The sequence below is a fragment of the Salmo salar genome, chromosome 10 (assembly GCF_965601325.2).
Source record: "Salmo salar chromosome 10, fSalSal1, whole genome shotgun sequence".
Taxonomy (NCBI): Eukaryota; Metazoa; Chordata; class Actinopteri; order Salmoniformes; family Salmonidae; genus Salmo; species Salmo salar.
The window spans coordinates 55,980,209-56,005,146 of record NC_138300.1 but is presented as its reverse complement, the minus strand read 5'-3'; the positions used below and the strand labels follow the sequence as shown (position 1 = coordinate 56,005,146).

Here is a 24,938-nt window from a genome sequence, read left to right as displayed (position 1 = left end):
TATCCCCATTGGAAACGACAGGCGGTGGTCTATCTTGGTTTAGTTATTAATCTTTGGCTTCGCAAGCCGACGTCGCCATGACGTTACCTACAAGCATGACCGGGGATTTCTATTGGAGAAGCAGTTTTAACCTATGTTCATACTGTACTGTCTTTGGGCTTTTGGGAAAGATTGAAGATGCTTCTAAGAAGGTTCTATTGATGAATTTAGTCACAAGATGCTTTTTGGAAACCGGTGCCCAGTGAGGTTGGCCAGAAGGAATCGATGCGGTTTCAAATCAAATTGTATTGGTCACATACACATATTTAGCAGATGTTATTGCAGGTGTAACGAAATGCGTGTGTTCCTAGCTACAACAGTGCAGAAGTATCTAAGAATTTACAAATTAATATACACAAATCTAAAAGTAAAAGAATGGAGTTAAGAAATATATAAATATTAGGACAAGTAATGTCGTAGTTGCTTTAAAAAAAAATAATATTTCCCCTTTATTTAACCAGGTAGGCTAGTTGAGAACAAGTTCTCATTTACAACTGCCACCTGACCAAGATAAAGCAAAGCAATTCAACACATACAACAGAGTTACACATGGAATAAACAAAACATACAGTCAGTAATACAGTAGAACAAAAGAAAACAAAAAGTCTATATACAGTGAGTGCAAATGAGGTAAGTTAAGGCAATAAATAGGCCATGGTGGCGAAGTAATTACAATATAGCAATTAAACACTGGAATGGTAGACGTGCAGAAGATGAATGTGCAAGTAGAGATACTGGGGTGCAAAGGAGCAAAATAAATAAATACAGTATGGGGATGAGGTAGGTAGATAGATGGGCTGTTTACAGATGGGCTATGTACAGGTGCAGTGATCTGTGAACTGCTCTGACAGCTGGTGCTTAAAGCTAGTGAGGGAGATATGAGTCTCCAGCTTCAGAGATGTTTGTAGTTCGTTCCAGTCATTGACAGCAGAGAACTGGAAGGAAAGACGACCAAAGGAGGAATTGGCTTTGGGGTTTACTAGTGAGATATACCTACTGGAGCGCGTGCTACAGGTGGGTGCTGCTATGGTGACCAGTGAGCTGAGATAAGGCGGGGCTTTACCTAGCAGAGACTTGTAGATGACCTGTAGCCAATGGGTTTGGCGACAAGTATGATATAATATATATATAATGATATAATGTCGTAGTGGCATTGAGTAAAATACAGTAGAATAGAATACAGTATATACATATGAGATGAGTAAAGCAGTTTGTAACATTATTAAAGTGACTAGTGTTCCATTATTAAAGTGACCAGTGTTCCATTATTAAAGTGATTAGTGTTCCATTATTAAAGTGACTAGTGTTCCATTATTAAAGTGACTAGTGTTCAATTATTAAAGTGATTAGTGTTCCATTGTTAAAGTGACTAGTGTTCCATTATTAAAGTGGCCAGTGTTCCATTATTAAAGTGACTAGTGTTCCATTATTAAAGTGACTAGTGTTCCATTATTAAAGTGACTAGTGTTCCATTATTAAAGTGACTAGTGTTCCATTATTAAAGTGACCTGTGTTCCATTATTAAAGTGACCGGTGTTCCATTATTAAAGTGACCAGTGTTCCATTATTAAAGTGATTAAAGTGACTAGTGTTCCATTATAAGAGTGACTAGTGTTCCATTATTAAAGTGACTAGTGTTCCATTATTAAAGTGACCAGTGTTCCATTATTAAAGTGACTAGTGTTCCATTATTAAAGTGACTAGTGTTCCATTATTAAAGTGACTAGTGTTCCATTATTAAAGTGACTAGTGTTCCATTATTAAAGTGACCAGTGTTCCATTATTAAAGTGATTAGTGTTCCATTATTAAAGTGACTAGTGTTCCATTATTAAAGTGACTAGTGTTCAATTATTAAAGTGATTAGTGTTCCATTGTTAAAGTGACTAGTGTTCCATTATTAAAGTGGCCAGTGTTCCATTATTAAAGTGACTAGTGTTCCATTATTAAAGTGACTAGTGTTCCATTATTAAAGTGACTAGTGTTCCATTATTAAAGTGACCTGTGTTCCATTATTAAAGTGACCGGTGTTCCATTATTAAAGTGACCAGTGTTCCATTATTAAAGTGATTAAAGTGACTAGTGTTCCATTATAAGAGTGACTAGTGTTCCATCATTAAAGTGACTAGTGTTCCATTATTAAAGTGACCAGTGTTCCATTATTAAAGTGACTAGTGTTCCATTATTAAAGTGACTAGTGTTCCATTATTAAAGTGACTAGTGTTCCATTATTAAAGTGACTGGTGTTCCATTATTAAAGTGACCGGTGTTCCATTATTAAAGTGACCGGTGTTCCATTATTAAAGTGACCGGTGTTCCATTATTAAAGTGACTAGTGTTCCATTATTAAAGTGACTAGTGTTCCATTATTAAAGTGGCCGGTGATTCCATGTCTATGTATATAGGGCAGCAGCCTCTAAGGTGCAGGGTTGAGTAACTAACTGGTTGGTAGCCGGCTAGTGATGGCTATTTAGCAGTCTGATGGATAGAAGCTGTTTTTCAGTCTCTCGGTCCCAGCTTTGATGCACCTGTGCTGACCTCGCCTTCTGGATGATAGCGGGGTGAACAGGCTGTGGCTTGGTTAGTTGATATCCTTGATTATCTTTTTGGCCTTCCTGTGACATTGGGTGCTGTAGGTGTCCTGGAGGGAAGGCAGTGTGCCCCCGGTGATCTATTGGGAAAACCGCACAACCCTCTGGAGAGCCCTGCGGTTGTGGACGGTGCAGTTGCCGTACCAGGTGGTGATACAGCCCGACAGGATACTCTCAATTGTGCATTTGTAAAAGTTTGTGAGGGTCTTAGGGGCCAAGCCTAATTTCTTCAGCCGCTGTTGCGCCTTCTTCACCACACTGTCTGTGTGGGTGGACAATTTCAGATTGTCAGGGATGTGTACACAGAGGAACTTGAAGCTTTTCACCTTCTCCACTGCGGTCCTGTCGATATGGATAGGGCTGTGCTCCCTCTGCTGTCTCCAAAAGTCCATGATCAGCTCCTTTGTTTTGTTGACATTGAGGGAGAGGTTATTTTCCTGGTACCTCTCCACCAGGGCACTCACCTCCTGCCTGTAGGCAGTCTCGCCTTTGTAGGTAATCAGGCCTACTACTGTTGTGTTGTCTGCAAACTTGATGATTGAGTTGGAGGCATGCATGGCCACGCAGTCATGGGTGAACAGAGAGTACTGGAGGGGGCTGAGCATGCACCCTTGTGGGGCCCCTGTGTTGAGCATCAGCGTAGTGAAGGTGTTGTTTCCTACCTTCACCACCTGGGGGCGGCCCGTCAGGAAGTCCAGGACCCAATTGTACATGGCGGGGTTCAGACCCAGGGCCCCGAGTATAATGATGAGCTTGGAGGGTACTATGGTGTTGAAGGCTGAGCTATAGTCAATGAACAGCATTCTTACATAGGTATTCCTCTTGTCCAGATGGGATAGGGCAGTGCGCAGTGCGATGGCGATTGTACATGTAGTCTAATCCTGTTCATATTGTTTACCCAGTAATTTATTAGAATTTATGTAGTGTAATCCTGTTCATATTGTTTACCCAGTCATTTATTTGAACTGATGTAGTGTAATCCTGTTCATATTGTTTACCCAGTCATTTATTTGAACTGATGTAGTGTAATCCTGTTCATATTGTTTACCCAGTACGTGAACTGATGTAGTGTAATCCTGTTCATATTGTTTACCCAGTCATTTATTTGAACTGATGTAGTGTAATCCTGTTCATATTGTTTACCCAGTACGTGAACTGATGTAGTGTAATCCTGTTCATATTGTTTACCCAGTAATGTACGTGAACTGGTGTAGTCTAATCCTGTTCATATTGTTTACCCAGTACGTGAACTGATGTACATCTAATCTAATAATTTTCTGTACAGTGAGTGTTTTGTCCTTCATGTGATTAATTCATATTCTGTTTCTTTACATGCTTACTGACCAAAAAGCAACATAAAAAGGTTGAGAATGTAATAAAATAACACTGCAGACTCTAGTGATGTTGACATGCGATCAATGACCACACAGTAAGAATCTTTGTGGACTCCATTTTAATCACATCTGATACAATTCTATGTTACACAATCACAAATAATAATGAGTAAGGTACAAGGGCATGAAGTAATGACACACAACAGAGCATATCCTATATGCTGCAAAAAAAAACACTTACAGTATATGTTCTCATTCGAGTAGCCTATGCACTCACTAGCTAATCATTAGACAGAGCTTGGGCTGGTATGTAATGTCCTCATCATCAGGATATGTATTTCTTGGACCATGTTGATCATGTTCAGCTTCGTGTAGGAGAAGGGACATTTCGAAAGTATCCACTTCATCAGCAATAACAAAAGGCGAATATGCCATTGTTGCGTTTCCTAGAAACAGCAGAAGTTGTCCGACTTGCAGTCAATGCATACAGTATGTCCCTCCCCCCATCACTAGTTAGTACACACTGGCTAGTACATTATCTAGCTAGTACACACCATCTAGTACACACTAGCTAGCAAAAAAAAAGTTTTATCGTCACATACACGAGACAGTCGTAGTGAAATGTGTTGTTTTATAGGGTCAGTCGTGGTAATACAGCACCCCTGGTGTAAATTAGGGTTAAGTATCTTGCTCAAGATCACATCGACAGAGCTAGTTAGTCCACACTAGTTAGAACACACACTATCTAGCTAGCTAGTACGCATGATATCTGCTGGAGCCAGACCCTATTGAACCCAACTCGCGCACGGCACTAGTTGGTGGGTGCAATGTGGGCATGATCTTCACACTGCGCCCCCCAGTCTGCGGTCAACAGATAGACCCTACTTCTCACTGATGCCACCATTGATGTATACAACAACGGTTGCCACCACTTTGCTTGGATTCACACAATCTTATCATTTATCATTCAAAGGAGCCCCTAGCTAGCGCGAATGATAAGTGAGTACAGCTTTGAGTCTTCTTGGATATGACGCTACAAGCTTGGCAAGCCTGTCTTTGGGGAGTTTCTCCCATTCTTCTCTGCAGATCCTCTAAAGCACTGTCAGGTTGGATGGGGAGCATTGCTGCACAGCTATTTTCAAATCAAATCAAACATTATTTGTCACATGCGCCGAATACAACAAGTGTAGACCTTACCGTGAAATGCTCACTTACAAGCCCTTAACCAACAGTGCAGTTCAAGAAGTGTTAAGAAAATATTTACCAAATAACCAAAAGTTAAAAAAGAACACAATAACATAACAATAACAAGGCTATATACAGGGGGTACTGAGTCAGTGTGTGGGGGTACAGGTTAGAGGTAATTTCTACATCTACAGTGGGGGGGAAAAGTATTTGATCCCCTGCAGATTTTGTACGTTTGCCCACTTACAAAGAAATGATCAGTCTATAAGTTTAATGGTAGGTTTATATGAACAGTGAGAGACAGAATAACAACAAAAAAATCCAGAAAAACGCATGTCAAAAATGTTATAAAATTATTTCCATTTTAATGAGGGAAATAAGTATTTGACCCCTCTGCAAAACATGATTTAGTACTTGGTGGCAAAACCCTTGTTGGCAATCACAGAGGTCAGACGTTTCTTGTAGTTGGCCACCAGGTTTGCACACATCTCAGGAGGGATTTTGTCCCACTCCTCTTTGCAGATCTTCTCCAAGTCATTAAGGTTTCGAGGCTGACGTTTGGCGACTCGAACCTTCAGCTCCCTCCACAGATTTTCTATGGGATTAAGGTCTGGAGACTGGCTAGGCCACTCCAGGACCTTAATGTGCTTCTTCTTGAGCTACTCCTTTGTTGCCTTGGCCGTGTGTTTTGGGTCATTGACATGCTTGAATACCCATCCACGACCCATTTTCAATGCCCTGGCTGAGGGAAGGAGGTTCTCACCCAAGATTTGACAGTACATGGCCCCGTCAAATGATGCGGTGAAGTTGTCCTGTCCCCTTAGCAGAAAAACACCCCCAAAGCATAATGTTTCCACCTCCATGTTTGATGATGGAGATGGTGTTCTTGGGGTCATAGGCAGCATTCCTCCTCCTCCAAACATGGCGAGTTGAGTTGATGCCAAAGAGCTCCATTGTGGTCTCATGACCACAACACTTTCACCAGTTGTCCTCTGAATCATTCAGATGTTCATTGGCAAACTTCAGACGGGCATGTATATGTATTCTTGAGCAGGGGGACCTTGTGGGCGCTGCAGGATTTCAGTCCTTCACGGCGTAGTGTGTTACCAATTGTTTTCTTGGTGACAATGGTCCCAGCTGCCTTGAGATCATTGACAAGATCCTCCCGTGTAGTTCTGGGCTGATTCCTCACCGTTCTCATGATCATTGCAACCCCACGAGGTGAGATCTTGCATGGAGCCCCAGGCCGAGGGATATTGACAGTTCTTTTGTGTTTCTTCCATTTGCGAATAATCGCACCAAATGTTGTCACCTTCTCACCAAGCTGCTTGGCGATGGTCTTGTAGCCCATTCCAGCCTTGTGTAGGTCTACAATCTTGTCCCTGACATCCTTGGAGAGCTCTTTGGTCTTGGCCATGGTGGAGAGTTTGGAATCTGATTGATTGATTGCTTCTGTGGACATGTGTCTTTTTTACAGGTAACAAGCTGCGGTTAGGAGCACTCCCTTTAAGTGTGCTCCTAATCTCAGCTCGTTACCTGTATAAAAGACACCTGGGAGCCAGAAATCTTTCTGATTGAGAGGGGGTCAAATACTTATTTCCCTCATTAAAATGCTAATCAATTTATAACATTTTTGACATGCGTTTTTCAGGATATTTTTGTTGTTATTCTGTCTCTCACTGTTCAAATAAACCTACCATTAAAATTATACTGATCCTTTCTTTATCAGTGGGCAAACATACAAAATCAGCAGGGGATCAAATACTTTTTTCCCCCACTGTAGGTAGGGGTAAAGTGACTATGCATAGATTATAAACAGCGAGTAGCCGCACTGCCAGTCCTCTGACCTTTACCCTATAGGCTGTCTCATCGTTGTCGGTGATCAAGCCGACCACTGTTGTGTCGTCAGCAAACTTAATGATGGTGTTGGAGTTGAGGAGGATAGAATTATGGTCAGATTTGCCAAATGGAGGGTGAGGTGTGTGGGGGTACAGGTGGTCTAGAGTTTTTTCCCCTCTGGTTGCACATTTAACATGCTGATAGAAATTTGTTAAAATGGATTTAAGTTTTCCTGCATTAAAGTCCCTGGCCACTAGGAGCACCTCCTCTGGATGAGCGTCTTCCTGTTTGTTTATGGCGGTATACAGCTCATTGAATGCGGTCTTAGTGCCAGCATCGGTCTGTGGTGGTATGTAGACAGCTACGAAAAATTCCTTAGATATCGTGCACCACCTGTTGTTAACAAATATACATAGTCCCCTACCCCTTGTCTTACCAGAGGCCTCTGTTCTATCCTGCCAATACAGCGTATAACCAGCCAGTTGTATGTTGATAATGTCGTCGTTCAGCCACGACTCCGTGAAGCATAAGATGTTACAGTTTTGAATGTCCTGTTGGTAGTTTAATCTTCCTCGTAGGTCGTCGATATTATTTTCCAATAATTGCACGTTAGCTAGTAGAATGGAAGGTAGTGGGGGTTTATTCGATCGTCTACGAATTCTCAGAAGGAAGCCCGACCTCCGCCCTCTTTTTCTCCATCTTCTCTTTGTCACGACTCCCACCGAAGGTGGCGCCCCCTCCTGCTCGGGTGGCGCTCGGCGGTCGTCGTCATCGGCCTACTAGCTGCCACTGATTCCTTTTTTGTTTCCCCCCTTTCTGTTATTGTTCGCACCTGTCCGTAGTTGGGTTGATTAGCGGGGCTATATGAGCTAGCTGGCCCGCCTGCTCTTTGTGCGGGATTGTTTCCTCTGTGTGTTGCTTGGGTAAGCGCTGTCTGTATTTTGCGCTAGTGCATCGTGTTGTGCTCACTGTATTTTGTCCCCTGTGTTTGGGGCACTTTCATTTTGTGTGCGTTAAGTTCGCATGTTGGGTTGGCAGGTGTTTTGCTTTTCGAGCATTAAAAGCTATAACCCTTCTCGCTGCTTCCTGCGTCTGTTTCCTCCTCCACTACGCCCGAGCCTTACACTCTTCATGAAAATGACAGGGATTTGGGCCTGTTCCCGGGAAAGCAGTATGTCCTTCACGTCGGGCTCGTTGGACTCGTTAAAGGAAAAAGCTTCTTCCAGTTCATGGTGAGTAATCACTGTTCTGATGTCCAGAAGTTATTTTCGGTCATAAGAAACGGTAGCAGCAACATAATGTACAAAATACGTTTTTAAAAAAAAGTTACAAACAATAAAAAAATTAAAAATAATATGGAAGCATAGATTAGCCAAATTGTTTTACCTGAGCATAATCCCCAAACTAAGGACTTATTAGCTTTAGATTTTGTTGTCATAGAGGACTGATTTGGCTCATTGATTAGAGTTGAAAACTCACAGATTAATAGACAGAGATGGATGCAAGGACAGACCATCCATGATATCAAATCAAATCAAATGTATTTATATAGCCCTTCGTACATCAGCTGATATCTCAAAGTGCTGTACAGAAACCCAGCCTAAAACCCCAAACAGCAAGCAATGCATGTGAAAGAAGCACGGTGGCTAGGAAAAACTCCCTAGGAAAAACTCCCTAGAAAGGCCAAAACCTAGGAAGAAACCTAGAGAGGAACCAGGCTATGAGGGGTGGCCAGTCCTCTTCTGGCTGTGCCGGGTGGATATTATAACAGAACATGGTCAAGATGTTAAAATGTTCATAAATGACCAGCATGGTCAAATAATAATAATCATAGTAGTTGTCGAGGGTGCAACAAGCACGTCCGGTGAACAGGTCAGGGTTCCATAGCCGCAGGCAGAACAGTTGAAACTGGAGCAGCAGCACGGCCAGGTGGACTGGGGACAGCAAAGAGTCATCATGCCAGGTAGTCCTGAGGCATGGTCCTAGGGCTCAGGTCCTCCGAGAGAAAGAAAGAAAGAGAGAATTAGAGAGAGCATATTTATATCAACATTATTGTTTTAACCATGTTATGAGGCTATACAGTGTTTGTTTACATTTACAATGTTTACAAACATTGGAGAAAAACAAGCTTATATTTTGGGTTATTATGGAGTGTGACAGTTTAACTAAACTCATAAGTTATATTCTTCAAGAATCAATGGATATAATTTACAAGTCTAAAAATGGATGTAGCAAATACAGATTACCCCTTTAAGTCTATCCAAAGTGTGCGAGTTTGAGCATGTGTCCATTAGGCCTATGGATTTAAAACAAATTTATCAGCATGAATTAGATTGAGCAATGAAAGCCCCACGTGTATTCTATTGGCTGGGATCTGCACTATGCAACTGTTGCAAGAGCAACATTTTCACTGGCTGTCCACTGGTTTCAAAAACAATGATTGATTGGCAGCTTAAACTTCTTTAATTGAACCAGTATTGGGTTCAAATACACATTTACATTTGTGAACAGCCATCCATCTAATCTTTGGATGCCGACAGCAGTCGAACAATTGGAAGACATCGTTTGGACTGTAGCCTACAAAAGCCTATTCCTGCTCTTTCTCCGCGATCCATCAAACACATTTGGTGTGTCATCATAGAGGTCTCTGACATCATAGTGCTCTCTGACATCATAGAGGTCTCTGACATCATAGTGGTCTCTGACATCATAGAGTTCTCTGTGGTCAGACTCGCTCAGGTGGAACACACTTAAAAACATTATCAATGATGATGTTCCTTTCTACACAGATGGTGATACAAAAGTATTGCCTGATGATCTTCTGAACTAATAACGTTCTGATGCATTTCAGTCACTTCAAACCAATGGCGTGGCCATAAATTCATTCGTGGGTGGGGCCTGCTGAAATTTGGGAGGGGGTGCGTTGACTGTGTAAAGACACTGGATTATGAGCATGAACAAATGATACATGAACAAATGAAAATCGTCAGTGGCATGGTGCATATAGCCATAGAAACACAGTTACATACAGCGGCAAGAAGTATGTGAACTCTTTGGAATTACCTGGATTTCTACATAAATTGGTCATAAAATTTGATCTGATCTTCATCTAAGTCACAATAGACAAACACAGTCTGCTTAAACTAATAACACACAAACAATTATATGTTTTCATGTCTTTATTAAACACACCATGTAAACATTCACAGTGCAGGGTGGAAAAAGTATGTGAACTCTTGCATTTAATAACTGGTTGACCCTCCTTTGGCAGCAATAAACTCAACCAAACGTTTTCTGTAGTTGCGGATCAGACCAGCACAACGGTCACGAGGAATTCTGGACCATTCATCTTTACAAAACTTCATGCCACAGCATTTTAAATAGGGTTTAGGTCAGGACTCTGACTGGGCCACTCCAGATGTCGGATTCTTCTTAACCTCATTGAGCATTCTGCAATGTGCTCTTGCAGTCATCTTTGCAGGACGGCCACTCCTAGGGAGAGTGGCAACAGTACTGAACTTTCTCCATTTATTGACAATTTGTCTTACTGTGGACTGATGAACATCAAGGCTTTTATAGATACTTCTGTAACCCTTTCCAGCTTTATGCAAGTCAACAATTCTTAATCTTAGGTCTTCTGAGATCTCTTTTGTTCAAAGCACGGTTCACATCAGGCAATGCTTCTTGTGAATAGCAAACTAACATTTTGTGAGTGTTTTTTATATGGCAAGGCAGCTCTAACCAACATCTCCAATCTCATCTCATTGATTGGACTCCAGGTTAGCTGACTCCTGACTCCAATTAGCTTTTGTAAAAGTCATTAGCCTAAGGGTTCACATACTTTTTCCAACCTACACTGTGAATGTTTAAATTATGTATTCAATATAGACAAGAAAAATACAATCATTTGTGTGTTATTAGTTTAAGCACACTATGTTTGTCTATTGTTGTGACTAAGATGAAGATCAGATAAAATGATATGACTAATTTATGCACAAATCCAGGTAATTCCAAAGGGTTCACATACTGCTTCTTGCCACTATATGCCTCAATGCAGTCATATTCGTGGCTTATTGGGGGTGGGGCTTTCAGTTAGTTATTTTTGGCAACCCATCCCGTGAGAGTGAATGTCATTCCAGGTCATCTGTTCTGCTATATTTAATCAAATCTGACTAACCCACTGCACTGTCTGCAATTCATTATATCTGATGGTGTTTGCATGTTTAGGTAAAAAGACAAATAATGTCCCGTTTGGAACACTGACAAGTAAAGAGTATAAAAATCTGAGTGGGTGGGCCTGGTGTGCCTATGTCGCTGCTTCAAACCATACTTCCTTCAGACTGAAATACTGTCAAAAGTACTGTCATACTGATTTGTAATAGACTGTTTTTTTTACATGGTGGGGGTCGCAATTTTTTTTTTTTATATCAAAATGGGGTCGTGGGCCAAAAAGTTTGGGAACCCCTGGTTTAGGATAACGAACAGCTGGTGGCGCCAAATCGTTTTTTCCTCTGAATAAATTCTTGCTGTGTAGACAGAAATAGCATAATTCATAGTTTCACAATCACCATTTTAGTTCAGTTAATTACATCTTACTTTAAACAATATTTGCATTGTGAAGACTTGCAGATGAATTTGAACATATTTGAAACACTTTCCCTTCTGAATAAACCTATCAGTGATATATATGCATGTTCTCTTCCTCACTGCCTCCTCCAATGGGCTGTTCTCTTCCTCACTGCCTCCCCCAATGGGCTGTTCTCTTCCTCACTGCCTCCTCCAATGCTGAGGAGAGGGCCTGTCTTTCACTATCTGTTCAATGGGCTGCTTGCAAGTTGCACTACATGAAGCAACTCACCACCATTTAGGTATCCTTCACTCAACTCTAATACTGTCCCACACAGAGCTACAGTATTAGACAGTGGTTCTCATAAAATACATGAATAGCCTTTTAACAAGGGGAAGTGCATGATGATGATATTTGCACAAGGGGCAGATCTACAGGGAGTAAGGAGGTGGAGGGGCAGATCTACAGGGGGTAAGGAGGTGGAGGTGCAGATCTACAGGGAGTAAGGAGGTGGAGGGGCAGATCTACAGGGGGTAAGGAGGTGGAGGTGCAGGTGCAGATCAACAGTGGGTGTGGAGGTGCAGATCTACAGGGGGTGAGGAGGTGGAGGTGCAGATCTACAGTGGGTAAGGAGGTGGAGATCTACAGGGGGTAAGGAGGTGGAGGTGCAGATCTACAGGGAGTAAGGAGGTGGAGGTGCAGATCAACAGGGGGTAAGGAGGTGGAGGTGCAGATCTACAGGGAGTAAGGAGGTGGAGGTGCAGAGGCAGATCTACAGGGGGTAAGGAGGTGGAGGTGCAGATCTACAACATTTACATTACATTTTAGTCATTTAGCAGACGCTCTTATCCAGAGCGACTTACAGTAGTGAATGCATACATTTCATACAATTTCATACATTTTTTTTTTGCTGGCCCCCCGTGGGAAGGAGGGGCAGGGGTAAGGAGGGGCAGATCTACAGGGGGTAAGGAGGTGGAGGGGCAGATCTACAGGGGGTAAGGAGGTGGATGGGCTAGGGGTGTGTCCCATTCCTTCTGGTTATACATTTTTTTACATTTTCATTTTAGTCATTTAGCAGACACTCTTATCCAAAGCGACTTACATTAGAGTGCATACATTTTTATTACATTTTTACATACTGGCCCCCTGTGGGAATCGAACCCACAACCCTGGCTTTGCAAGCGCCATGCTCTACCAACTGAGCTACAGTGGGAGGGACTAGTTTTGGATCGCTCTTAGTCTGGAACCGCCCCCTCGACCTTTCCGTGAGACGACAGGGTCATTAGAATCAGCTGTTAGGATCATTGGGACTCACAAGGCCACCCACGGAGGAGTAAAAAGTTCTGATCACATTTTATTTGTCACATGTTTCGTAAACAAGAGGTGTAGACAAACAATGAAATGCAGACTTATGGGTCCATCCTAACAATGTAGACTGACAGGCTCTTCCTCAACAATGCAGACTATAAACGGGCTCTTCCCAACAATGCAGACTTACAGGTCCTTCCCAACAATGCAGACTTACGGGCTCTTCCCAACAATGCAGACTTACGGGCTCTTCCCAACAATGCAGACTTACGGGCTCTTCCCAACAATGCAGACTTACAGGTCCTTCCCAACAATGCAGACTTACGGGCTCTTCCCAACAATGCAGACTTACGGGCTCTTCCCAACAATGCAGACTTACGGGCTCTTCCCAACAATGCAGACTTACAGGTCCTTCCCAACAATGCAGACTTACAGGTCCTTCCCAACAATGCAGACTTACGGGCTCTTCCCAACAATGCAGACTTACAGGTCCTTCCCAACAATGCAGACTTACGGGCTCTTCCCAACAATGCAGACTTACGGGCTCTTCCCAACAATGCAGACTTACAGGTCCTTCCCAACAATGCAGACTTACGGGCTCTTCCCAACAATGCAGACTTACGGGCTCTTCCCAACAATGCAGACTTACGGGCTCTTCCCAACAATGCAGACTTACAGGTCCTTCCCAACAATGCAGACTTACAGGTCCTTCCCAACAATGCAGACTTACGGGCTCTTCCCAACAATGCAGACTTACAGGTCCTTCCCAACAATGCAGACTTACGGGCTCTTCCCAACAATGCAGACTTACGGGCTCTTCCCAACAATGCAGACTTACAGGTCCTTCCCAACAATGCAGACTTACGGGCTCTCCCACATCTGTTTGCGTGGTACGAGTCTCTGTGTCTTCGACTGAGCTTTCAGTCCTGACCGTGTCCAGTTCCCATTCCACTAAGGCATTAACATCCCTTGGAACCCACAGTCTCAGTACCGTGTTTCCTTGAGGGGTAGTATGTCTGACTAGGCACAAATGAGTCAGTGCTCAACTCAACTCAGTCTCTTGTCCCGTGTCAGTGACCTCATGCTCTGAAACAACCCCAAAGTAAGGTTTGAGCCTGTTGTAGTGTACCACGGCATGATATGGTCCATTACACTGTACTACTTCATACAGCACCTCTGACAGTTTCTTTTCGCAATTTTGAGAGGACCCTTGAATTTTCTTATCAGTTTGAGTGACAACCCCTTTTTCCTCTGGTAGTCTCTAAGCCACACATTCATTTCCCTCATATCTCTGGGGGTGTCACCCTTTAGATTAAAGTATTGCTTTTGTTTGCCTGTGGCTTTTAGGTGATTTCTCTTTACAGCTTCCCTTTACAGTGCTTAAAATACCTTTGCACCTTTCGCACATACAGGCTGTGGTCCAAACACTTAACAGACACACCCTCTCCCCTCAGCCCTCAAATGAAGTGGACACTTCTGATGACGTATCATGACGTCTGACGAGTGTACACTTGCAGGGCAAGGGGGCGAGGGAGGAAGGAATTCATTTTAAATGGACCGCCCTTGCCAGGAAATGTATCAGCGACGATTGTGTTTTCAGCCACCGGTAGCTTGTGGGTGCTTTATAGGTGCTACAGTCAATTATGATTGCATATCTACTTATATTAACTATATAATTCTTAATATACGGCGACTGTATGATAGCTAGCAAATTAATTAGCTAACTAGTGTGAGCCTGCCTAGCTGGAACTTCTAGAGGAGGAAAATGTTTTATTTCTACAATTTCCAAAAGATAACCAAACAAAAAACATCATTACTTTTATGAGATGTGTTTGTGCATTTGTAGCACAATTTCTAACTTATTTACATTTGTTTTTACTTACTCTTGTATGTTGACTCCATATTGATGTTGAGACTTTTCTTAGATGTACAATCATCGCAAATTGAATTATGGGGTGTTTCAGGACCCAAACTGAACATAAATGTACACTCACAAACTCAATTAAAAATGAGGGCTGAGGGGCAAACTTCCCTTGCTTGGCTAATCATTTGGACCGACAACAAATATAGCCGCAGGGATTCCCCCAAGGACATAATGCGAGGGTAAGTGAACAAGGGAGTGTCTTGTATGAGTTTGAAACGCAGCCACTGAGAAACATAAATGTTTCCCTTCATTTTGTTGTGTTCCCATACCCACATCAACCGGTAAAGTCATTTGGGTACCAAACAGCACCCTGTATGGTGTGAACCCCGCAGAAGATTCAACACTACTCCTGTATGACATCATCACATATGGGACTATCTCATCCCAATTTCTTTGATTGTCATTAACAAAAAAGTGCCCGTTTTTTGATCAGAGTTCTGTTCATTCTTTCCACTAAAACCATCTGATTGTGTGTTGTTCAGAGTGGTTTGTGTTTTGTTCATTTGTAAAAGATTGCACCTCTCTCTCTAAAAAGAGTTGATTTAAAATGTCACCCCTGGTTGCTATGGATAGAGCGAAGAACGCCTAGCTTCAACACAAATTCCTCTACCAGTTTCTTGGCCACTGTTACTGCTTCCCCTTTCTAACCTGTCCTGCAAATGCTTGTGAAACTGCTTACAGATGAACAGGCACCCGCTGTTAAGTGAAAAAAAATCACCAGTGTTAAACACTTCCACATACCTTCCCACCAATTCCTTTACAGCTCTCAGCTGCACCTCAGTTAGCTGGCTGAAATCTATGTCCAGCTTTTGGATGAACTGTTTTTACGTCCCACTTTGCTGTGGTAGGAGAGTACGGCAGCTGGTTAGAATCCTGTAGCCTAGCAACGATAATGTCTTCACTACCCTTCTCCGAGATAGAGAACCCCCCTACCCAGTTCAGGGCCCTCCCTCGGTAACTGTGATTCCAGAGTTACATTCATCAAACACACTGGCAGTTTCCTCTATCACTGAGCTGCACAGCGTTACATGCTACCAACAGGTTACTTGTATCAGTGACTTTAACAAAAGGGTTCAAGGTGACCCTCAGTTTTGTTATTGTTAACTGTACAATCAACTTTACCAGTTATAAATATTTCACTTCCCAGAAAGGGATAATCATGTCATTCTTCACCACCACTTTACACACTCCCCCTTCCCCTACCCAGAAAAATCAACGGAATCTGCTTGTCCAAAACACTTCTTTCCTCAAATCAAGTACATTACAGCCCCGTATTTTACCAGGAAGTCTGTCTCTATCATTACACACTGGTCTGCGTCGCTAGCGACTACAACATCCCAGGTCAGATTCAAACCGTCCGTGTTCATGACTGTGGACCAGCTCCCCAGGTCAGATTCAAACCGTCCGTGTTCATGACTGTGGACCAGCCCCCCAGGTCAGATTCAAACCGTCCGTGTTCATGACTGTGGACCAGCTCCCCAGGTCAGATTCAAACCGTCCGTGTTCATGACTGTGAACCAGCTCCCCAGGTCAGATTCAAACCGTCCGTGTTCATGACTGTGAACCAGCTCCCCAGGACTGAGAGAACCTGTCCACTTTAACCCTGCTGTGGTATGGTTGCAGTGTACCACTCTTACCTCCAGTAGCATTTCTCCATACCTGTTCATGTACCCATGGAAACCTGGGCCCCTGAGTCCACCATGACCTCTCACTCGAAATCAGCAATTTTGTTCTCCAGGTAAACCCCAGTCCCCACAGCACATGAAGTAATCCTCGCTGTGGACTGGTCAGCTGTGCGTGTAGTTGAAACCGATGCTGCGTCATCCTTTTCCATGTAAGGACTTTTTTTTCTTCTTCATGTGCAACCACAGTGCCAGCAGACCCTGTTATTGGTCGACATAGGTCGTCCTCTGTCGCTCCTGGGGAAGCTAGATCTCCCTCTCCCCTGGTTCGGTCTGTATCTGATCAAGCTCTGTAGCAATACTAATTTCCTCTTCCAATGTTTTTGGTACTCCTTTGCGCAGGTGCATACAAAGGTCCCTGCACCCAATGTGTGTAATAAAATGGTCTCGTGCCAGTGAATCAGGTGTGCTCGCACTATAATCTGGATAAACCTTTGAAGCTAGCCTGCTTAAATCATGCCCAAAGTTACGAATGCACTCACCCACTTTATGTTTTCTGTCCTAAAAAAAAAAATGCACGATTCCAGTCAGCATGTTCCGGTGACTCAAAATGGCACTGCAAAACCACTTTGGTGGGAAAATGGAGGGAGAAGTCGAACAACCTGGGAACAGCAATCAAACAACCACCAACCGAACGACAGCTGGTGGTGGATCAGCCGGGTGCCATGGACAGGCGGATTGACCAGCCTGGGTGCCATGGACAGGCAGATTGACCAGCCGGGTGCCATGGACAGGTGGATTGACCAGCCGGGTGCCATGAACAGGCGGATTAACCAGCCGGGTGCCATGGACAGGCGGATTGACGAGCCGGGTGCCATGGACAGGCGGATTGACCAGCCGAGTGCCATGGACAGGCGGATTGACCAGCCGGTGCTCATGCCAGAATCTTTTGAGGGGGAAAGAAGGCGAATGGACTGTTTGGATTGAACAATTTGAGTTAGCTGTGAAAGTAAATGCTGTTGTAATCGTTGTTTGTATCCCGAGGTAAAGTATTACATAATCTCAGAGTATTTCCTCTCAGCATCAGCATGAGAAAGTTGAAACGATCTGCTGCTCGCCATCCATTCACTGTTGTTAACTCAAATGTGTTAGTGTGTCAGATAGTATCTAGTGGTTTAGGCCCCCGGACCATCACAGTAGGTGTGAGCAGAGCATGTTGAACATCTGATACATACCTCTTAGGTCAGCAACAGCCTGCCTCACCGCCTGTGTCACACCCTGATCTGTTTCACCTGGCTTGAGCTTGTCTCCAACCGCCACCAGGTGTCTCTCATTTTTCACCATTATCCCCTGTGTATTTATACCTGCTGTTTCTGTTTGTCTGTTGCCTGTTCGTCTTGTATTGTCAGGTCATACCAGCGTGCTTCCCATTTTTTTTTTTCCTGTTCTCAAGTTTTTGTTTCTAGTCTTCTGACCTTTCAGCCTGTCCTGAACCTGCCTGAATCTGACCTGGTTACGAACCTCTGACTGCCCTCAACCTGCTCCGTGTGTATAATAAGTCATCTGAGAATCAAACTGTCCGCCTCCTGTCTGTATCTGGGTCTTATCCTGGGTCGTGATAGCCTGACAGTAAGCAGCAGATCACAGTGATATATACGGTATATCTTTTTTTAAGAGAAATGCCATGACGGTGGAGGTGCAACTTAGAAATAGCCCAAAACCCCGCAACCAATACATTTTCACCCGCGACATCGTTTTCAAAGTATCCCAATATGTTGCGGGAAAACCGTGAACATGGCAACAATGCTTTCAAGACTATTCGAAACTCGAAACCTCAGGAGTTAAAACATTTGCGTAGCTACATTTTTGCATAGAGGTTCCTATTGGTTGATTCTGATACCACAGATAGAACAATGAGACAGATATTTCACTGGACGTATAAATGTGAAGCATCCGCTTGGCTTTTCCACTCACTACCAAATATGGTGGTGAAAGGAAGCCCAGTGGCCAGCAGTAGGAGAAGATGGAATTGCACATGCACATCTCACAGAGTAGGCGTTCCCTAACGGAAATATGCAGATGCACCAATAGGATCTTGCTAGCTCGTGCTTGGCTCTGCCCACCTCCTTGCTTGTTCTGCACACTATGACTCATTTATTCACATTGGAAACGACAGGCTGTGGTCTCTTGGTTTAGTTATAAAAAAATCTTTGCTGATACTTTCCAAGTGTGAAACTTTTTGCAACAAGTTTCCAATATGAAAATGGCAGAGTTCCGAGTTGTCTTGAATGCGGCATGAGAACGAGCCAAGCGCTAATGTTATATCAAAGATGGTGGATAAATGATGACAGTTTACTCAGGCCGTTTACCATTGAATAAAATGCTAAATTCTGGCCTACTTGCTACCTAAGGTTTATTTGATCGAATATAAGTTTCGTAGTGCTTAAGTTGTTGAGTGTACTGATATACAATGCCTTCGGAAAGAATTCAGACCACTTGACTTTTTCCACATTTTGTTAGGTTACAGCCTTATTCTAAAATTGAATAAATTGTATTTTTCCTTCATCAATCTACACACAATACCCCATAATGACAAAGCAAAAACAGGTTTTTAGAAATCTTAGCGAATGTATACACACACACACACACACACATGTATGTATGTATGTATGTATGTATGTATGTATGTATGTATGTATGTATGTATGTATGTATGTATGTATGTATGTATGTATGTATACACACACACACACACACACACACACACACACACACACACACACACACACACACACAAACATATATATATATATATATATATATATATATATATATATATATTTAACTAAATATCACATTTACAAAACTAAATATCACATTTACAAAAGTATTCAGACACTTTACTCAGTACTTTGTTGAAGCTCTTTTGGCAGTGATTACAGCCTTGTGTTTTGGGTATGACGCTACAAGCTTGGCACACCTGTATTTGGGGAGTTTCTCCCATTCTTCTCTGCAGATCCTCTCAAGTTCTGTCAGGTAGGATGAGGAGCACTGCTGAGCAACTATTTTCAGATCTCTCCAGAGATGTTCAATCAGGTTCAAGTCAGGGCTCTGGCTGGGCCACTCAAGGACATTCGGAGACTTGTCCTGAAGCCACTCCTGCGTTGTCTTGACTGTGTAATTAGGGTCGTTGTCCTGTTGGAAGGTGAACCTTCGCCCCAGTCTTTGGTCCTGAGCGATCTGGAGCAGGTTTTCATCAAGGATCTCTCTATACTTTGCTCCATTCATCTTTGCCTCGATCCTGACTAGTTTCCCAGTTCCTGCCACTGAAAAACATCCTTACAGCATGATGCCGCCACCACCATGGTTCACCGTAGAGATAGTGCCAGGTTTCCTGCAGACGTGACACTTGGCATTCAGGCCAAAGAGTTCAATCTTGGTTTCATCAGACCAGAGAATCTTGTTTCTCATGGTCTGAGAGTCCTTTAGGTGCCTTCTGGCAAACTCCAAGCGGGCTGTCATGCACATTTTACTGAGGAGTGGCTTCCATCTGGCCACTCTACCATAAAGGCCTGATTGGTGGAATGCTGCAGAGATGGTTGTCCTTCTGGAAGGTTCTCCCATCTCCACAGAGGAACTTTAGAGCTCTGTCAGAGTGACTATGGGTTTCTTGGTCACCTCCCTGACCAAGGATTGCTCAGTTTGGCCAGGCGGCCAGCTCTAGGAAGAGTCTTGGTGGTTCCAAACTTCTTCCATTTAAGAATGATGGAGGCCACTGTGTTCTTGGGGATCACAATGCTGCAGATATTGTTTGGTACCCTTCCCCAGATGTGTGCCTCAACACAATCCTGTCTCGGAGCTCTACGGACAATTCCTTCGATCTTATGGTTTTTGCTCCGACATGATCTGTCAACTGTGGGACTTTATATAGACAGGTGTGTATGTGCCTTTCCAAATCATGTCCAATCAATTTAATTTACCACAGATGGATTTCTGGTTTTATTTTTAATACATTTGCAAACATTTCTAAAAACCTGTTTTTGCTTTGTCAGTATGGGGAATTGTGTGTAGATTGCTGAGGATTGAATTATTATTTTTTTAATCCATTTTAGAATAAGGCTGTAACGTAACAGAATGTGCAAAAAGTCAAGGGGTCTGAATACTTTCCGAAGGCAGTGTATTTTGGCCATATACCATACCCCTTGTGCCTTATTGGTTAATCATAGCAGTCAAACAAGTTAAATCGACATCCATTGATGGAAAATGATCTGGCGAGTTTAACAAGAGTGAATTATCTTTTCTCTTGCCACATATTTAAATTCCTTTGCTAAGTAATGTCATAGCTTGCAATAATTCTTATTTTGAGGAATCTCAAATTTTGCTTCTAACGTCGTTACAAGTTACACGGAACCCAAACTGGCTGAGCGCATGGGCCATCGTGCATAAATGTATTTTGTCCCCCCACACAAAACGCGATCACGACACGCAGGTTAAAATATCAAAACAAACTCTGAATTAATTATATTAATTTCGGGACAGGTCGAAAAGCATTAAACATTTATGGAAATTTAGCTAGTTAGCATGCACTTGCTAGCTAATTTGTCCTATTTAGCAAGCTTGCTGTTGCTAGCTAATTTGTCCTGGGATATAAACATTGAGTTGTTATTTTATCTGAAATGCACAAGGTCCTCTACTCTGCCAATTAATCCACACATAAAACGGTCAACCGAATCGTTTCTAGTCATCTCTCTTCCTTCCAGGCTTTTTCTTCTCTTGACTTTATATTGCGATTGGCTACTTTCATAAATTACGTGCATTACAGCTACTGACCTCGTTTGTCTTTCAGTCACCCATGTGGGTATAACCAATGAGGAGATGGCACTTGGGTACCTGCTTCTATAAACCAATGAGGAGATGGGAGAGGCAGGACTTGCAGCTCGATCTGCGTTAAATATAGAAAGGACTTCTATTTTAGCCCTTGGCAACGCAGACGCTAGTTGGCATGAGCAAGCAGTGTGAGTGCAATAATTGAATAACATAGATTTCTATATTTATTTTGTAACGCGAGCGGTGTAGTCAGTCTGTTACTATGATATTCCTTCTTAATTGGCTTGGTAACGTTATGGAACATGGTTTATTGTATAGATATGGCAACTCATCTCTTGCTGTGAAAAACATGTTTTGCTCGTTTTCCAACGTTTTGGCGGGGCGGGTTTTAAGTGATCATTGGGTTTAAAATTTACTTGACCTGGCAACCCTACTTGAAAGCGCGCTGTCTGTGTAGCTGGCTGCTTTTCACTGGAGCACGGATGAAACTACGGACGGAGAAGAGACAATTTGGACCGCGAAGAGAACAAGACCCAACGTTGAACTGATTTGATAAGTGTCAGATACTAAATTAGTGGGTAGCATTAGCTAGCTATTCAATCCCTTGTTAATAAGTGAACGCTAGTCTCGGACATTCCCATCGTTCGCGTTCATTGATGAACACAGGACTTGACTTCACCCTCTCTCTTAGGAATATTGAATTCGCGGTATGAATTGTTTGCATCTGATAGTTTGATGGGGCTTTTAAGGATTATGATGCCGCCTAAGTTACAGCTTTTGTCTATATTGGCTTTTGGAGTGTCGATGCTCTTCATTGAAAACCAAATCCAGAAACTGGAGGAGTCGCGAACAAAACTGGGTAAGCATTTGAACGTTGTTCTGCACGATATTTGTAAAATATCAACAGTAGTTACGTGCTAAGTGTTTGTAAACATTGTGTTGGAGAATTACAATCATCGACTTTAGATCGGAAAGCTATCTTGGGTAACGTTAGCTAACGTTTTAACTAGCAAGATAGCTTTCCAGCCAAGAGTGCAGTTTTGCATTTTAATCGAGCTACCTAGCAGTTAGTTACCTAAGGGTAACTCGGTAGCTAGTTGGCTGGCTACAATGTATCCGGTGTTTTCACATTTAGTTGATTTTTTTTTTTTATATATATATTTTTTTCCAACAACAAACTAGCTAACTAACTTAATACGTTTAGTATTTACCAGAAGATACCGACCCTACCGTAACGCTTTTTTTACACTGAGCTGCACTGGGGTCGGAACGCAATCATGCTTACGTTAACACAATAGATCAACATAGCAAATTGGGAGTGTTGAAACAATGGAATTCCATTTCAATGACAGAAGCGAGGAGGGGTGGGTGATGCTAATATGTGCGAGGAACATGACAGGACCAAAGTTGGGGAAACATTAACTTTATGAAAATTGTGTTGCTATTGACCATTCGAAGCTCACTAGTTTTCAGTAACTATAGTTTCCAGCCCATACTGGATTGACTGTTGATACATAGCACTACCTAGCTGTTGCTTGCACCAACATGAGGGTGAAGCAAGCGTGGCTATCCAAATTTATGTGTAAAAGGATCTCGGCCTTCAGACACCATGGAGTCAGCGTGAGATATGGATCGGAAAACATACCTCAATGCAGGGATGTTATATGCCACTGTACTCCAAATTGTAACTTTATCCACATTGATACATAGACAAGATTGAAATACTGCTAGTTTTCCTGGAAAAAAAATCCATTTTTGTCCTCATGCTAGCTAGCAGTAGATTGGCTACTGAGGTGGCTATTGCAAGCTACCATGAAGATGAAAATGACAGTTTCCTGGGTAAAAATATGCAGTATTTCAATCTTCTCGTTACAGCTGCACTGTAACTCAGTTGGCTGGAAATCTGGGTCATCTTGTTCAAATCAAGCTGATGATAGAGCAGGAATGGCTCTCATATCTTTGTGTGAAGAGTTTTGATTTGAAGAAGCCAGTTGTCACAGCTATAGCTGTCTTGCTATGTTGTATCAAAGTCCTTTAGAGGCAATTCTGCATCATGCAGTTGTCCCCACCTAGGTCTGATCCAAAAGATTTCCCCCTTCCAACAAATAGAATGTCAGGTTATCGTTTCATCTGGGTATGATACTGCTGCAGAGAGAACACGCCCCTATCCACATCGACAGGGCCGCCGTGGAGATGGTCAAAAGGTTGGACATCACTGAGGACCTGTAATGGACCCCTTCACACTGACAGCGTGGTGATGAATGCGCAACAGAGCCTTGTTGAAGAAATTAGTCTTAGCCCCCCTAATACCCTCACAAACTTAGAGGCGCCATTGAGAGCATCCTGTTAGGCTGTATTACCGCATGGCACCGCCTGAAACCGCAGGGCTCGCCAGAGGGTGGTGCGGTTCAGCAAGACTAATCATCGGGGGCACAATGCCTGCCCTCCAGGACATCTAAAGCAGCCAGTGTCATAGGAAGGCCAAGAAGATCTTTAAGGACCTCAGCCACCGAGCCACGGCCTGTTCACCCCGCTACCATCTAGAAGATCATCAAGGACCTCAGCCACCCGAGCCACGGCCTGTTCACCCCCCTACCATCTAGAAGATCATCAAGGACCTCAGCCACCCGAGCCACGGCCTGTTCACCCCCCTACCATCTAGAAGATCATCAAGGACCTCAGCCACCCGAGCCACGGCCTGTTCACCCCCCTACCATCTAGAAGATCATCAAGGACCTCAGCCACCCGAGCCACGGCCTGTTCACCCCGCTACCATCTAGAAGATCATCAAGGACCTCAGCCACCCGAGCCACGGCCTGTTCACCCCCCTACCATCTAGAAGGTGGAGACAGTACCGGTGCATCAAATCCAGGATCGAGAGACAGAAACATCCATCTCCAGGCTGTTGAACAGTCACCACTAGCCAGGCCTCCGCCCAGTACCCTGCCATGAACCGTATATTGAGCTTGTCAGTTAAGAACAAATTATTATTTACAATTACGGCCAAACCCAGACGATGCTGGGCCAATTGTGCGTCGCCCTATGGGACTCCCAATCACGGCCGGTTGTGATACAGCCTGGAATCGAACCAGGGTCTGTAGTGACGTCTCTAGCACTGATATACATTCCCTTATACCGTTGCGCCATTCGGGAGCCCAGAACCTTAGACACTAGCCGGCTACCACCCGGTACTCTACCTTGCTCTTTAGACTGCTGCCCTATGTACATAAAATCATTGAACACTGATCACTTTTTAAATAATGTTTACACTTTTTTACACACTTTATATCTATATACAGTGTTCTACTCATGGCTCATCCTGTATAACTACTGCTTGCTATACACACCTTTTCTATTCACATACTGTATATACACACCATTCATATATATTTTTTTTAATATTCCGGACTCTGGCCCGGAAGATAATTTCCTGCAATTCTATCCATCTTCCATGGGGTTTTATACTGTGTATTTAAATACTATATTCTTGATATAGCTCCGTAATATCTCTACTGCTGTACATACCATTCTTAGTATATGTAAATTCATCCAGTGTTGATACGGCGCCTTCAGAATGTATTCATACCCCTTGACTTATTCCACATCTTGTTGTGTTACAGCCTGATTCAAAATGGATTAAATAAATTTTTCTTTCTCCCAGCTAACAAAATACCCCATAATGACCAAGTGAAAACATGTTTATA

At 43.0% G+C, this 24,938-nt stretch overlaps 1 protein-coding gene across 1 annotated transcript in view; it reads left to right on the top strand.

Annotated features, from left to right (window-relative positions):
* Positions 1 to 21,654: 21,654 nt before the first annotated feature.
* The window catches only part of hs2st1b (heparan sulfate 2-O-sulfotransferase 1b), a 79,887-nt gene continuing 76,603 nt past the window's right edge, over positions 21,655 to 24,938 (top strand). Inside the window, exon 1 of the mRNA XM_014123658.3 lies at positions 21,655 to 22,093. Within this exon, the coding sequence (XP_013979133.1) occupies positions 21,970 to 22,093 (124 nt within the window). The 5' untranslated portion in view covers positions 21,655 to 21,969. The remainder of the gene's footprint in view (positions 22,094 to 24,938) is intronic.